Raw genomic sequence first — 16,876 nt, forward strand, 5'->3', positions numbered from 1 at the left:
ACTTTTCCTTTAACCTTTATAGTTAGTATTGCTCTCTCTTCCTTTTTTTTAGAGAAATATATATTTATAACAATTAGTTATTTCTCAGTAAGAGGATAGGGAAAATTGAATAAATGTACTTGAATGGAAAGATATTTGAAGTTGTCTATTCTGCCTTTCATTTCCAAATGTTAATTTTAAGATATTAGTACCCTGTATATAATGTGGGACAATTCATTCATTTTGTCCTACATAATACTTGTAAATCTCTTTGATTTTTGTACAATAACTATCATAGTGCCACAAAATAGATATGTTTTTGTATCATTTCAGTCCAAAATGGAATCCTGGCTTTTTGAGATCGATTACTGTAAAAATGATGTGGTTGAGACCTTGAACAACTTACATGAATGGATGAAACCAGAGAAGGTTGGTACATATTGTCATTAAAGTATCTTCTCTCTCCTATTTTACAATAAATCTCTGTCAGTCAATAGGATAAGACAGATACAAAAGTCAGTTACATAACAGTACAGGAGTGACATCAAAGGATAACTCTAATTGATAAAACCTGTGAATTATTTGAGACCATCATTCTCTGCTTTAATGTGAAGCAAGGTCATGTTAAATGTCACTCATATACATTCTTTTATTACGGATCACTTATGAGATCTCAATGGAAAAAAAGAAAGAATTTATCATCCCCTACCATGGGATCTCAATGGAAAGAGGTGGTAGAATTCATCATCCGATACCATGGGATCTCAATGGAAAGAGGTGGTAGAATTTATCATTCAATACCATGGGATCTCAATTGAAAGAGGTGGTAGAATTTATCATTCAATACCATGGGATCTCAATGGAAAGAGGTGGTAGAATTTATCATTCAATACCATGGGATCTCAATGGAAAGAGGTGGTAGAATTTATCATTCAATACCATGGGATCTCAATGGAAAGAGGTGGTAGAATTTATCATCCAATACCATGAGACCTCAATGGAAAGAGGTGGTAGAATTTATCATTCAATACCATGGGATCTCAATGGAAAGAGGTGGTAGAATTTATCATCCAATACCATGAGACCTCAATGGAAAGAGGTGGTAGAATTTATCATCCGATACCATGAGATCTCAATGGAAAGAGATGGTAGAATATATCATCCCCTACCATGGGATCTCAATGGAAAGAGGTGGTAGAATTTATCATCCAATACCATGAGACCTCAATGGAAAGAGGTGGTAGAATTCATCATCCGATACCATGAGATCTCAATGGAAAGAGATGGTAGAATATATCATCCCCTACCATGGGATCTCAATGGAAAGAGGTGGTAGAATTTATCATCCAATACCATGAGACCTCAATGGAAAGAGGTGGTAGAATTTATCATTCCCTACCATGGGATCTCAATGGAAAGAGTTAGAATTATTCATTTCCTAATCTGTGGATGTAATTAACAAATCCCAAACATCAGGCTGAGAATTTTGAATAGAAAAGCCTCAGAACTTCATCATATGAAAGTTACCACAACAATTGTTACAGCATTGCTTTGCAATGACGTGTAAAAGATGGACTAATCACAAACAGAGACTGGTACATCTATCAATATAATCATTTCATGATTAGTATATTGACAGATGAAGCTGTTTACAGAATCTGGTCTACTGTCTTCACATTGATGCCATGGTAGATAGCTATCAGTGAGAGATCCAGGTCAAATATCATATAACTTTACCAATTCATGACTTATTAACAGTAAAAAAAAGGTTTTCTAACACATGATATTTGGGTACTGCTTGCCGTTCGTGTCTGTTAAGATTTTGTTCTTAATATTAAATCAGTATTAGATGAATGATTGTTTTCTTGGTTTTAGGTGAAGAAGGGTTTAATGAATTTGATGGACAAAGCTTATATCCAACGGGAGCCATTTGGTGTGTCTTTGATTATAGGAGCTTGGAACTACCCTGTACAACTCACTATCATGCCTTTGATAGGAGCATTAGCAGCAGGTAACCACCCATTTCCTAATCCTCCAGAGATCGTTAGTGATCATAACCTCTATAGCTTTGAGGATAATGGTTTACTAATACTATACAAGAAATTTATTGATTAATTTTACTACTCTTGAAATTGTCTAGAGTTACTGTGTGAAGAACTTTCCTGATGAATTTTAATTTATTTTTTCATTAGATACTTGTTAGTTACTTATATTATTAGTTATGTAGTTCATTTGTTGAGAAATTTAAATAATAACATCATTGACAACAAGTACCATAGTCATTACCATTATGACTAATATTGAAACACATTGGAAATATGTCATGATTGTTGTCATTGTTTAACAGTGTGATGAATAAGTTTTATGTGTCATGAGTTCTATCTGTGTTTTTTGGATAGGAAACTGTGTTGTTATAAAACCATCCGAGGTTTCCCCAGCAACAGCAGATGCTCTGGAGCAGGTCCTTCCCAAGTACCTGGACAATGTAAGTACCTAGTATTTATCAGTGGACAGTCTGGCTGTATCTAAGGTTTGTCCTAGTTAATCTTTACTTTGTTGTGATTATCTTCTGACTATATCCTGGTTTTGTCTTTTCATATCTTTAAATTCTTCTCATGTTTAGTTCTTTTGATTCAGCTTAAACATGCCGAAGAAAAAAAATATAGTATTCATGCAAGTCAAGAAATAAATTCCGTTTTTGTAAATCAATTCTATTTATATTTTTTGTGGTTTTAGCCCATCCTCAAAAATAGCAAAGATTAGAGCCTATAACAGTTATCAAACTTTACAGTATCTTGTATGGAAAATCGTTTTTAACATCATGGAAGGAAACACCACTTGGTAAGAGTAGTACATGGGTACAAGTATGTATCTTTTGTTTATAGGACTGCATCAAAGTAATCAACGGAGGTGTCCCCGAGACCACATCCCTCCTGGCCGAGAGGTTTGATTTCATCTTCTACACAGGAAGTACACCAGTCGGGCGCATTGTTATGCAGGCTGCCACTAAATATCTAACACCTGTGTGCCTGGAACTTGGGGGTAAAAGGTAAACGGTCACCTATTATAAAAATGCTGTCATTGGTAAGGTGTACAATCATTAATGAATATAGATATAATAATAGGGTTGATGGTGTGTAGCTATTACAATATTGTTAAGATTTTTAATGTTATGTTCTATTTTTAGCTATTTTCAATTATGGATAAATTCAGCCTTATGGCAAAATGTGTCCTTTGTGTCTCAATCTTTGGGTAAAGCTGGAGAAATTTAAAACATAGTGTTGACAATATGCTTAAGTCTTTAGCATCCTAATATTTAGTGAAATATATGTGTTGCTAGTGGAAAGATCTGTCGTCAAAAGAATGTTGTGTGAATTCATGTCTAGTGCCTGGTACATATTTACCTTAACATAAATCCTCATTGTTGTATTTCTCCAGAATATATGACTTTAGTGCACTTTGTTTATCCATTTTCATGTGTGTTTACAGCCCAGTGTATGTTGACCGCAACTGTGACCTTACTACTGTTGCCAACAGAATATTGTGGGGCAAGACTTGCAACTCTGGGCAGATCTGCATTGCCCCAGATTACGTCATGTGTCAGAAAGACATCCAGGTATGTACTGAATCTTCTGGATTATGAGCCGCACCTTTTTATCTGTCAATATTTAACAGTACAAACACTGATGGGGAGATTGTTTAGTAAACAGTATATAACATCAGGCCCTATATCTGTGCATAGACAATCTGTGAAGGTACCCAAGCCAATCAGTTTTGATATTTGCTATTTTACGTTTTTTTTAAATCCATCAATCAAATAATGTGTATAATTCATTTGCAAACTTTAATGTTTCACTGACGTTCTTGATAAATTTCTCTACGTTGTGTGTAACATTGATGAACTTAGATCAATGTAACTTTGTAAGAACTGCCTTCTGTTATTTGTTATAATATAAACTTTATTTATTTACAATAATTGCGAAACAAGTTATGTCAACTTATACTAATCACTCTTGTTGGCCCGGATGTAAGCGCACGAGGGGTCTTATTGTGGGAGGAAACTGGAGTACCCGAGGAAAACCCACGTGGTCGGGCAGGTGACCCCTTACCTTTTCACGTCCGTTCCAGGAATTGAACCCTGGTCGGCTAGGTGAAAGGCGAGTGCGTTACCACTGCGTCACCCGATCATTGTTATACCGTTGTTATCGGTATATCAAACGTCAACAATAATGGTCACCATATCATAAAAAAGTGTTGGTGTTTTTTTTGACCTTGTCTAAACTTTGATACAGCAGCTAAAGAGGCCATTTTGTAACATGATTGCACAATCACAGTTTTTCTGTGCTACACCTATTTAAAACGTCTTTTCAAGTTTCACCAATGGGATTGAGCTCCAACTTTACTGTTAAATAATAGTTAACACTTATTACAGTTACCTACTCCTCACTAAAACTACCATCTACATTATGGAAAACAGCTTCTTAGTAAGATTTCATTCAAAGTAGAAATTATAACTCTTCTCCTTTTTTATAGTCCGATCACAGTTAAGGCCTGTGGGCCACTTGTTTACAATAGCATTGTAGGGTCTTGTTTGATTTCATAAGAGAAACTGGATTATTGCAGACAATTTCATCTGTATATAGATACATCTAATCATGATATCTGGAGATTGCCTCACGCATTGATATGACAGTTTATATGACAACTTTTTCAGGATGAGTTGGTGTCAAAGTTGAAGGAGTCCATTGCTATGTTCTATCCTGAAGGTATCGAAAAGTCTTCAGACTATTGTCGCATAGTCAATGATCGCCACTTTCAGTAAGTAATGGACACAGATGGATCTACCGTAAATTTCAGCGTATAGTGCACACTTTTTCAAGCTAAAACTGTTGTGTCAAAAAGGAGGTGCGCATTAAACGCAGGAACATGCCATTCTTGGGGTTATCATTCCCGAGTTCTGCGTCTGATCATGGACGAGAGAAATAGAAGAAAATTCATATCAGCTCAGTGTAATGGAAAATTACTTCCTTATCTGTGAGCATGATGTTCGTTTAAAAGATTTAATTAAGAACTTAGAAAATATAAGTTGCTATAGATAAAGATAACATTTTAAAGTTGTTTCGTAACCTGTCTCAATGATAGATTAATATAATAGAGAAAAAATCTACAAATCTGTTGATGGCATTCTGTAGACAAAAGTTCTCATCACAACAGCTGGCTAGTTATTAAGGAATCTTACAATAAATCCCATAATTTCCCCCACAGCGACAAAATATCCTAAAATCCTTGTTGACAATTTATATATCTTGGGACAGGATGGTGTTGTTGACATTATTGTTTCAAAATAAATAAATATAAACTTTATTTATTTTACAACAATTGCGAAACAAGTTATGTCAACTTATACTTATACTCAAAATAAATAATGATGGCTTATCATTTTAATTTATATGCTTATTACAAATACACCATACTAAGCATGTATGTTTTTGCAGGCGCCTCAAGAAATTGGTAGATGGCTCTAAAAACATCGCAATTAGAGGACCAATGGATGAGAAAGATAACTTCATGGGTCCAGTGGTTGTGACTGATGTCACCCCTGATGATATCACCATGCAAGATGAGGTATTTATTATATCCTAGGGGAAACTTGTCTACTATTTACCATAGGTTTGGATCTATATCTTGTCTAAAGGAAACTATAATTTTGCAGCTTGTCAAACCTTGTCTATCTGAAACTATTTGCGGTGTCAAATACTCGGAAAGTTTATATTTTATGCAGTTAATGAGTACTGATATTTTTGTGGAAAGACATTTGGAAAAAATCTTAAGAGATGTGAAATGACCAGTATGTATGTTTTGTGATTCCAAAGCTTTTATCAGTCATAGTAGAGTACAATATGTGAAGTGATGATCATACATGCTCATGGAATACCATTGAAACAACGTAAGACGAGAGATTCTTCACTGAAAGAACTATCAAGACTAGATCTGAATTGATCTGAATATTGCTTTGTGATACTCCGTTTAAACTTTAACAGAAATCCATAACTATGATTTATGAATCCTATTGTATCTAAATATAAATCCAACTTTGATTGATTTTGTCCAGATATTTGGACCTGTCCTCCCTATTATGCCGGTGAAGGATGCTGATGCTGCTGTAGATTACATCAATAATAGGTAACATTGGCATTAAGGTCATGATCAGCAATGTCATCATTACAAGCTGATTTATGTCATTGTACAATGATTTGTTTTGGATATCACCATCCTGTGTCAGAGTTGTTAAATACTTGTAGATACCTGTAGATTGTAATATGATTAATTCCATGAAACAGGTTCCCTAAGTAATGTTACAATGACTTGCATTATGGCATGAAAATTATTTTGAATGACACAGACAAAAAAACATGGATTGAAACATCCTGTAACAAAACCTTGATGAATCATTACAGGGAGAAGCCACTGGCTATGTATGTATTCAGTAACAACAAAGAGACTGTGGAAAACTTCGCCAACAACACCAGCAGTGGAAGTCTCTGTGTTAACGATGTTCTCATGCAAGCAGGGTGTAAGATTTAAGTTCATTATCTGTCAATACCTTTGTTAATCTGTGTCCTGTAATAAGCTAGGGGTGGGGACCATATTTGTCCTTTAATAAGCTGGGGAGTTGTGACTGTATTTGTCTGTTAATAAGCTGGGGATGGGGCCATTTTTGCTCTGTAATAAGCTAGGGGTGAGGACTATATCAGTCCTTTAATAAACTGGGGATGGGGGCCATATTTGTCCTGTAATAAAGTGGGATGGGCCCATATTTGTCATGCAATAAACTGGAGGTGGGGGCTATATTTGTCCTGTAATAAGCTGGGGGTGGGGCCATATTTGTCCTGTAATAAGCTGGGAATGGGACTGTATTTGTCTTGTAATAAACTTGGGATGGGGTCATATTTGTCTTGTAATGAAGTGGGGATAGGGGCCATATTTGTTCTTTATTAAGGTGGGGGTTGGGACTGTATTTGTCCTGTAATAAGCTGGGGATGGGGATTGTGCAACATGTAAATGAATATTGTTTTGATGACAATTTTACCTCAGGGGCCTGAAGGAGGGGGCTAAAAGGGATCAAATTGACTCAGATTTCAAAAGTCCTCAACACCCAGATATGATAGAATCTAATGCTCTTCATTGATGAAAGTATCTTAAAGTGCTTTTTCCAAAATTGTGAATTTCATGGCCCCAGGGTCTCACATTTCCCCACAGGGAGCGGGTAACATTTACTATAGTTTATATAAGTAAAATAGGTTTTTGAGCTTAATTTGTTAAATTTCCATTGGATATATTTCTAACTTGGTTAGAATTATGAGCAAGGGATGACGGCTAGATGGTATGCATATTTTGACTGACTGACCCCAAGGGGCTGATAGGTTGGCCAAAAGGGGACAATTGATTTAAAGTTCCAAAATCTTCTTCTGAACACCCAGGATTGGTAGAATAAATGCTCTTCATGGATGGAAGCATCTTCAGGTGCTTGTATTACCAGAATAGGTTTCACATTTCTTCCAATAGAGGAGGATAACCCTACTGTAATTGTTATAAAAATTGCATTTTAGAGCATAACATTGTTTATTTTTCACTGGAATTTACTTAGTAAGAATTATTAGTATAGGATGACAGTTATGATGGTATGCAGGTATTGACATTGGCTTACTATCATCAATGTCACAATTTTTTATTCATGACACTTGAGAGCTACTTACCCTTTAACCTTTTTAATCGATATTGCTTATCTCGGGTGACCATCAAGGCTGTTAGGCGTTTTGTTGGATAGTAGTAGTAATGTTAAATATAGTGATAAAATCAAAGCCGTACAATATGTAGTCACTTTGTCAGAAAGTTATTTTCTGTAGTGATTAAAGTGACCCTAAAGTATGCCTTGTGTAATGAAAAGGGGGAGAACTTGATATTTTATTTTTATGAATCATTTTAACAAAGGATGAAAAGGGTTGATAACTCTGTTTTTTTTTTTCTAAATTAAAGTGGGTTCAGATCAGCTACCTGGTTTTATTGCATTTTAGATGAATTTTGCTAAAAGGTGGAATGATGTTTTTTTCATTCTGTAAATTTCATACTTCTTTGATAGCAACCTGATATTGTAGTTATTATGTTAATGAAAATTAGTTGAGGGGGATCAGTGCTGGAAAAAAATCAGACATACTTTTCAAACTATACCTTTTATTATTTTATGTTTAGGTAGTTTATTATATCATGATGTTTGACTAAAGATGAATATGCAAAACCACAAAAACACAAAAGAATGTTGTTACGTTTATAAAAATATGACCTTTTTGCACTCATGAAACAAAAAAGTGTTTTATACATGGAATATTTTAAGAGAAAAAATTAGAAAACATTAGCTAAAAATCTAGATCTTCTTGACTTTTTCTTTCAGTTAGAATTAAAATGATATTCTGAAGATGCTTTTATTTTATTTCTCAGTGTCATCTCTACCATTTGGAGGAGTTGGAAACAGTGGCACAGGAAATTATCATGGAAAGTTTTCATTCGAAACATTTTCACATCGAAGGTCTGTTCTACTGAAAGGGCTCAAAATGGAAACAGTAAATGGGTAAATATTCTTTATAATATATTTGTTAAAAATTCAATAAATATATGCTGTTATTTTAAAGGAATCTTCCTGTTGCATTGGAATAATTTATTGTTTCCATAGAATCGTCAGAAGTAGATATCAGGGACAGGCCATGATATTCTTAAATGCATGGAAATAAGACTAATTGTTTCCATAGAATCATCAGAAGTGGGAATTAGATTTATTGTTTCAATCCCATGTCAGTTATATTTGTGCCCCAGGGTGGCAGGCTACAGATGTATATAGTTTGTATACTAATTTGTCTCCATTCTTTGATGTCAGTCTACTGACATATTTCAGACAGAGTCAAACTATTTTTTTACAGCAGATTTTTTTTAAAACTGTCTCTTATTCTGTGGCAGTATCTTGGATAAGGTCCTGTTTCAGGATACCAAGGTCATTGTTTACCTTAATACATCGTATCAGAGATGTTCCCTGTGGTCTTGTCACTTCAAGTAATGAGTACGAGAAAAGGAAGTCCTATTTAACTGAATTATAAAATGTAGCAGCCCATCAATAGAGTTGGTATCTCAAGGTGCCAAAGTCAAGTCAAAGTTTCTGTGAATGAAAATTGTCAAATAATAAAGTAATATTGATATGGAAAAAGTAATATCCATGTTAAACAAATGAATAAATTAGTTTTATAAAGTTCTTTACAGTGAAAATTAATTTTCTTATCTTCATAAAATGACATGTTTGTAAAGCATAGAAAAGTATATGAATTGTTATGCTGTCTGATGTAAGCCTCACAAACAAGCTATGGTTAAAAGACACAAATCAGAAATTAGATTCCACGGAAATTTTATCTGCCCTTTTCTTAAGAAAAGAATGCTCTTTCACATGGTGATTCCTATCCCCAACTTTGCTGTAAGGTAAAAGAATTTATTCTCTGTGAAGTCAGCATGTACATACATTTTATGCACTTACAAGGATGCACAAGAATTGTGGAGTACATTTTTTTCATTTAACAGATTACGCTACCCACCTTACTCTGATAAAAAATTAGCAATGGTGCAGTTAGTCGGCAATAAGTCGGCAAGGAAAGGATTCTTCTCCTTTTTCTCTTGACGAACATGGTAAATATTTATTTTACGCTTATTCGTCCACTGATGATACAGACACTGATGCATATCATAAAGTAGTGTGTGTTAGTGATTAAATAATTTAATATGTTAAACCAATGTATACTTTTTAGAATCAAGCAAGGTAAATATACATTGAAATAAATTCTAATAAATCTTACGAAATTTTCAAAGACAAATTTTTGATTTTTTGGTCATATTTTCAGTTTTGTGGATGTAAATGGTATTTTTTAGGGAGACTTTCTTATTCTCAAGTGAGATAGATATATGTTTATGCCTAACACACACTAGTATTTATGCTGTGTCTGAATCATTAGGGATTTTGTATATTGGTATTGTCTTGATGCATGCTTTGACAGGTGTTTTCTCTATCCATACAGTTTGCGCTACCCTCCTTTCACTGACAAGAAGCTAAGTACTATAACCTGGTTGGCTACCAAGAAACTTAAAAAAGTGGGATTGTCATCCTTTTTGCCTTATTTCATCTTTGGAACAATAATAGCAGTGGTTATAAAGGTAATATATGCTAAAAGTATTGGGTTTTACCTGAAAATTTCCTGATAGTTAAGTTTGTAAAATCGGAAGTTTTGATGTTTTAATATGTTTCTTTATGAGCAACATTGTGGTATATTTTCTGTAAACGTTATTCAAGAAGCTGATACAAAAGTGATGCAGTAAGGGAGGATAGAGATGATACAGGGTGATAGAAATATAAACATGAAAATATATTGTCTTTCTCCCTCTCTTTTCACTTTGAAAACCTATTCCTGAGATCTATATGCCATGTATCCTCACAAATCATATGAGAATGACATTCATCTGAGAAATTTATTGTCAGATATAAGTCCCTCTCCATGAATCAGGAGGGACTATAATTTTGCATTGTGTCTGTCTGTCCTTCCCCTTTTTGGTCTTGGACTATCTCTTACACTACCTGTCACAAGAACCTCCTACCGAAAGTGTTGTAACACCTGGGTCAGACAGTTTGTCATGTATCAAATGTAGGTCACTCTAACCTTTATTTAAACCATTTACCTACATCAAAGAAAAAGTTTCTACTTGTCACTGGAAATTCATACTTGGGGAAGATGTTCACCTTAATAGGGCAGTTTGTCACATCAAAAGTAGGTCACATCGACCTTCATCTACTTCACTACAAATCACTAAAACTTCATACTTGGGGAAGTTGTCCACCTTAATAAGGCAGCTTGTCACATCAAAAGTAGGTCACTCCGACCTTCATCTACTTCACTACAAATCACTAAAACTTCATACTTGGGGAAGTTGTCCACCTTAATAAGGCAGCTTGTCACATCAAAAGTAGGTCACTCCGACCTTCATCTACTTCACTACAAATCACTAAAACTTCATACTTGGGGAAGATGTTCACCTTAATAAGGCAGCTTGTCACATCAAAAGTAGGTCACTCCGACCTTCATCTACTTCACTACAAATCACTAAAACTTCATACTTGGGGAAGTTGTCCACCTTAATAAGGCAGCTTGTCACATCAAAAGTAGGTCACTCCGACCTTCATCTACTTCACTACAAATCACTAAAACTTCATACTTGGGGAAGTTGTCCACCTTAATAAGGCAGCTTGTCACATCAAAAGTAGGTCACTCCGACCTTCATCTACTTCACTACAAATCACTAAAACTTCATACTTGGGAAAGTTGTCCACCTTAATAAGGCAGTTTGTCACATATCAAAAGTAGGTCACTCCGACTTTCATCTACTTCACTACAAATCACTAAAACTTCATACTTGGGGAAGTTGTCCACCTTAATAAGGCAGTTTGTCACATATCAAAAGTAGGTCACTCCGACTTTCATCTACTTCACTATAAATCACTAAAACTTCATACTTGGGGTATGGGTTCACCTGGGGGAGGCAGCATCATATATCAAATGTAGGACACTCTGACCTATATTTTGACCTTCGGACTACATCCAAAAAAAGTTTGTCAGGACTATTTCTCCTATGCTACAAGGAACTTTGTACCTAGTCTATGGAGTCACCTCAGTGTGACGGTGGGAGACTAATTCACTGCATTGTCTTGTAGACTATTGTAGAATCTTGTTATTCTGAATTTTAATATTCATTATGACTCCTTCTAGTTACCAAATGAATTTTCAATCATTCGAAAACTAAGCTTTACATGATGCTTCTAATAGAATTATGGTGGAATAGAATACTAACCATGCGTAGCTTTGATTTATTTACTTTTTACTAATAATAATTCTTACATCGTGCAGATAAGGTGATAATTGTTATCTCTCTTTTCATTTTTGTGTGCAAGATGTTTGAGTGAAACCTCACTTTGATAAATTAGAGTCAAAATCTACTGATCTGATTTCTTTAGAATGATCTTTATATTGTCAACAAAGCATTTAAAATACATGTAAACATTATTTTGTTTATTTTCTGACATTGCAAACTGTATTAGAAGGGAATTTACATTAGGGGTAGCATTATTTCATCATGTCTATAACAGAGTGTGTACCAATACATGTATATAATTTCACTCTAGTTAGGTACATGCACATGTGAATGTAAAAGTTACCTCCCCTTTGTGATTATAAAGCAGGTTCTTATACAGATGTGGTAAAGTTTCTGTAACAGGTGTAAATTATATACAGTAATGACTTTTACTAACACTTAATGATATTTTCAGGTGTAGAGTTGATCTCTAGACATTACATAACTTTTTGTACATTTCATTTTCAATTATTTTTTTTTTTCAGATGATTGGATTGGACAAGATATTGTCCTCCTTCAAGTAAGAGTGTCGGAACGCACAGCAGTAGTCTGAGATAATCTTAAGGTGCAAACATTATATTATATTCTGTATAAGTATATACCTATATGAGTATGTCCCTCTAGAAACGTTTATGATTATTGTGTATTGAAAAATATATTTATTGATTTTTGATTGTTAATGTCAGAGAATGAATTTATATGTTCTGGTGTAAGTTTGTATTTAATATTGATGTACAATGATTAATTAATAAATATACATTATGTATATTTTTATCAAATAGCCAAGGGGATGTATGTTCTTAAGTATTGAAATATATAAATTTACACTTCAATATGAATTGTTAACATTACATGTGTAATGATAAAAAGTTTTTGCTTCACTGGTTGTGTTAAATGATCCTTTAGCTATAGTTATACATAACAGATGTCTCTTCCCTTACCTCATTGATATAATCATGTTGATTTGTTGATTTTATGTATTAGTCATAAATGATCAAAAGATGGAGTACTCATTGATAAAGTTAGGTATATCTGAAAGTATGTGAATTGTCAGTAGAAGGAAAATTGTTTTACATTTTCTGTTTACAAAAAGGAAAATAATAATGTAGTTTGATCAGTTCATTAACTCAGCACAGCCAACAGAAAAAGTCTTTTCCATGATAAAATATACTGCTGAGTCAGCCCTACAATCAGGTCTTAAATATCATTTTGAATATGAATATTTCACAATCTAATTCAAATACAAAAAATAAAACTAAAATGTGATAACGTTTTATCTGGTTTACAAACAAGCTAAACATAGATATGATTGTAAAGATGAAAAAAAAGGAAAAAAATCATAAATTTTGAATATTGCACCAAGATAAATTAATTACAATAGATGTTCTCATTTATCACTAAATACAATTTTTGTTTTGTGGTATACAGGACTAAGTGAACTTTCTTGCCATATCTCTTGTGATCATTTTTCTGGAATGAATGAATATGTGATTGAATTTATGTAACATAGCCAAGAAACTCAGGACATACATGAGAAAGGACTTAACAGATTTGTTTTCTTGTGATGTCATTTTCAACGCCTTGCAGAAGAATATCATAGCATGATAGTAAACAAGAGGTACATGTTGAACCAGGACATCATATTGACATTAATTCTTCCGAAAACAACACCAAACTATAATAATTGTTGTCAGTTTGGGTTTAACTATAATGATGTCCTCGAATTGGCTGAAGTATTCTTATCTTTACAATTTCTGGTCTTCTGATTGGCTGAAGTATTCTTCTTATCTTTACAATTTCTGGTCTTCTGATTGGCTGAAGTATTCTTCTCATCTTTACAATTTCTGGTCTTCTGATTGGTTGAAGTATTCTTCTTTTTACAATTTCTAATCTTCTGATTGGCTAAGTATTCTTCTTTTTTACAATTTCTAGTCTTCTGATTGGCTTAAGTATTCTTATCTTTACAATTTCTAGCTGACACATGATAATCGAACTTGATTACATAAATAATGTTCTAATGATATAAAGAGGAGCTGGGGTATTGTGATAGATGTCCAATTGAAAGGCTATCATCTAATTAGCTCTGATATTTTAAACTAATGTACAAATGGTCTTGTCATCACTGCAGCCTATAATGAAGACCATCAATTGTTTGGTCTATTAACAGATATGTTATACAAACTGTGACACAGTGTTGTCAAGAACTGGTTTGTTATTCATCGGGTTTACTGTAAAATTATTTATTTTTGTAGGTCCCAAATTCTGTGATCTCATAGATATGCAATTTGGTTGGATCTTGACATTGTGGATAAATCTTGCTCTCAAAATCTCATAAATTTATGTCAGCTTTTATTATGCTTCACAGATTGAGAGCATACAGTTGTTGTTTTATATGTCTGTCCTTTTGTCCATCCGTTTTTCGGTTTGTCATATTTTTTCTGGGGCATAAAACAAAAACTATTAGAGATATCAACATAAATTTCATAGGTAGATAGATCTCAACAAGGACAAGTACAGTGCACCAGAGTCATGACTCTCTTTTGCCTACTGGTAATTTAGGAGTTATTATCCATCAGTAATCACCAATCAAAGCAAAAAAGGTGATGACGGCAAAATGTGGAAAATCTTCAGAAAAAGATAAAGCAAAATAAACATGTTTCTAGTAGAAAAAAAAATACTGGTAATGATCAATTTGCGTCAGAATCTAAATATCATTTCGTAATTCATTACAAGTCAAAAATGTTTTTAATAATATATTAATCATAATGTCATTATTTAAGAAAGATATTACGATATATTTTTCACTTCAGCCATTTGTATATATTATTTTCTTGCGAACATTGGACCTTTTCTGGTATTGAATTTTGTTTGAATTTATTGAACCATTTTTTAGGGGAAGAGTAAGCCTTCCTTTCTGTCATTTTGTATAATTGCTCAATTTGAATCAAAGGGAATAAAAGTTGGCATTATTTTTTTGTATTTTTTGTATATGTATATCTATGTTAACAGAATATTATATTAAATTTAATCATTCCGTATCTTTTTTCATCATTTATGTCTTTGTTACACATACATTACCTTTGAATTGCTGTAAACTAAATCTTCAGGATTCATGTTTTTATTTTAGAAAGATTGCATGAAAAATAACTTACACAGAATATATCTTCTTTTACTTTCAATTTCAATGACTGATAACAAATATTAGGCTATTTGCAGATAATGTAGTGTTGACACTTACGGTCCATGTAGACCAGATGATTCTGTTGTGTCGGATTTGATTGAATTAATTAATATATCACATTGTTACTGTCTCACTTTATTTGGTCTATCACAAAAGTCAGTCTGATTGGTTTCTCCTAAAACTAAAAACTTTATTCATTTTACGTCAGTTGTGAAACAAGTTATTTCAACTTGAATTTATCACTCTTGTTGACCCGGATGGAAGCACGCGAGGTGGTCTTATCGTGGGGAGAAAATCAGAATATCCACGGAAAACTCACATAGTTCGGCAGGTGACCCCTTAGCTTTTCACATCCATTCCGGGGATCAAGGATGCCTATATAGCTAGAAGCTTGGTTTCTTAGCATTTGAGATCGTGAACTGACATCTCCAACCTGCTTTGGATGGAAAAATGCACATAGTGCAGTGGTAATACAACGTCATCTTGGTGATTACAGGTAATCTTCAGTCTCGCATGAAAAGGTTATGGGTCACCTGTCCAAACATGGTCCTGCATCTTTTCCCAGAGCAAGACCTCATTATCACATGTCTGTCCAATAGTAGTGTTTGTTATAAATAGACATAATTTGTTTCACAACTATTGCAATATTTCTGAATACTCGCCTATCCATGGCCACAACCTCTGTTAAACTTACATGTTTACTAACATGTCCGATGTTAGGATGCATGTAATGAACATGTTCATAATGTGTCAAGAACAATTTTTGATTCAGGGAAAGACATAACTTCTTATCAAGCTGATGTCAAGCTGTAAGGGGAGTTAAATCAAATAAAAATAAATCAAAAGTTTATGGTTGACCGACGAATTGGTCCACTGACCATACCATAGGATACACTGTTGTAGTGGGCAGTGATGTGCAGGTGTGTCGTTTGTTCATGTTTCTTGTAGTTAGTGGTAGAGGAAGGATAAAACAGGGTTGTGCTTGTTTATACAATTTTCGTTGAATTCTGATGGATGATATGGAACAGCTGTTTATGGAAGTTTTTTCATCAATCATACCACATGTTGAATAAACTGTAAACACATTTTGTTTGGTGGAACTCTGTGAACTTTTAACAGAAGGGCACTTTAAACACTCACAGAAATTAAATGGCAGAGTAAGTTGCTTCTTATAGAATGATGCATTCATTATCACGTGATCTTTTTATTGAATGGAAATATTTCAAATTTGTATGGTTATGTAGCTTTTTTATAACTTATTTATCATTAATACTTACAGGATTTATTCTCAGAACTATAGCTTGGAACTGACGTTTGTAATATAGATGATATAAATTTGGTCAAATAAACATGCATTGTACATTATTATCATTATTGTATTCTTTATGGTCCATTGTACAGATGAGATCATTAGATCCAAGAAATATTGGACAAAAAAATCCAGAATCAGACAAACAAAAAACATTTGTCAAACACCTATCAATACAGTTAAAAAAGAACCTATATATTAAGTCATATTTCGTTACACGGACAGCTTTCACATTTACAGTCTAGACATCTGAATGTGTTTGAAAAAGAAGACTTAGACTCATAATGTGTAGGTATAGGTTGCAGGCAAATCCAGTCCAATAAAATGTCCACGGCGACAGAAAAAAAAATTCAGAGGGATCCTGGCACTCACTATCACTTGATTTTTATATGCTCTTTGAAACATACCTTTCCAGA

At 33.7% G+C, this 16,876-nt stretch overlaps 1 protein-coding gene across 2 annotated transcripts; it reads left to right on the plus strand.

Annotated features, from left to right (window-relative positions):
* The first annotated feature begins 316 nt into the window (after positions 1 to 316).
* Positions 317 to 12,756, plus strand: LOC132558753 (aldehyde dehydrogenase family 3 member A2-like). 2 transcript variants are annotated; one of them, XM_060223351.1, is made up of 12 exons: positions 317 to 408; positions 1,855 to 1,990; positions 2,379 to 2,464; positions 2,865 to 3,028; positions 3,469 to 3,595; positions 4,694 to 4,797; positions 5,475 to 5,604; positions 6,092 to 6,162; positions 6,438 to 6,553; positions 8,476 to 8,605; positions 9,598 to 9,702; positions 12,456 to 12,756. In XM_060223351.1, the coding sequence occupies exons 1-11, from the start codon at positions 319 to 321 to the stop codon at positions 9,692 to 9,694; spliced, it is 1,251 nt and encodes a 416-aa protein (XP_060079334.1). In that variant the 5' UTR covers positions 317 to 318; the 3' UTR covers positions 9,695 to 9,702; positions 12,456 to 12,756. The 2 variants fall into 2 exon arrangements, with proteins under 2 accessions (XP_060079334.1, XP_060079333.1); XM_060223350.1 differs by lacking the exon at positions 9,598 to 9,702 and adding an exon at positions 10,089 to 10,224.
* The last annotated feature ends 4,120 nt before the right edge of the window (positions 12,757 to 16,876 follow it).

The sequence above is a fragment of the Ylistrum balloti genome, unplaced genomic scaffold, assembly GCF_031769215.1.
Source record: "Ylistrum balloti isolate Yb309-2 unplaced genomic scaffold, AGI_CSIRO_Ybal_v1 Utg370822, whole genome shotgun sequence".
Taxonomy (NCBI): Eukaryota; Metazoa; Mollusca; class Bivalvia; order Pectinida; family Pectinidae; genus Ylistrum; species Ylistrum balloti.

Coding starts and splice junctions, on each gene's coding strand:
- LOC132558753 (XM_060223350.1), top strand. CDS start 319: ATGGAATCCTGGCTTTTTGAGATCGATTACTGTAAAAATGATGTGGTT. Junction 2,465..2,864: donor TTCCCAAGTACCTGGACAAT/GTAAGTACCTAG, acceptor TTTTGTTTATAG/GACTGCATCAAAGTAATCAA. Junction 4,798..5,474: donor GTCAATGATCGCCACTTTCA/GTAAGTAATGGA, acceptor ATGTTTTTGCAG/GCGCCTCAAGAAATTGGTAG.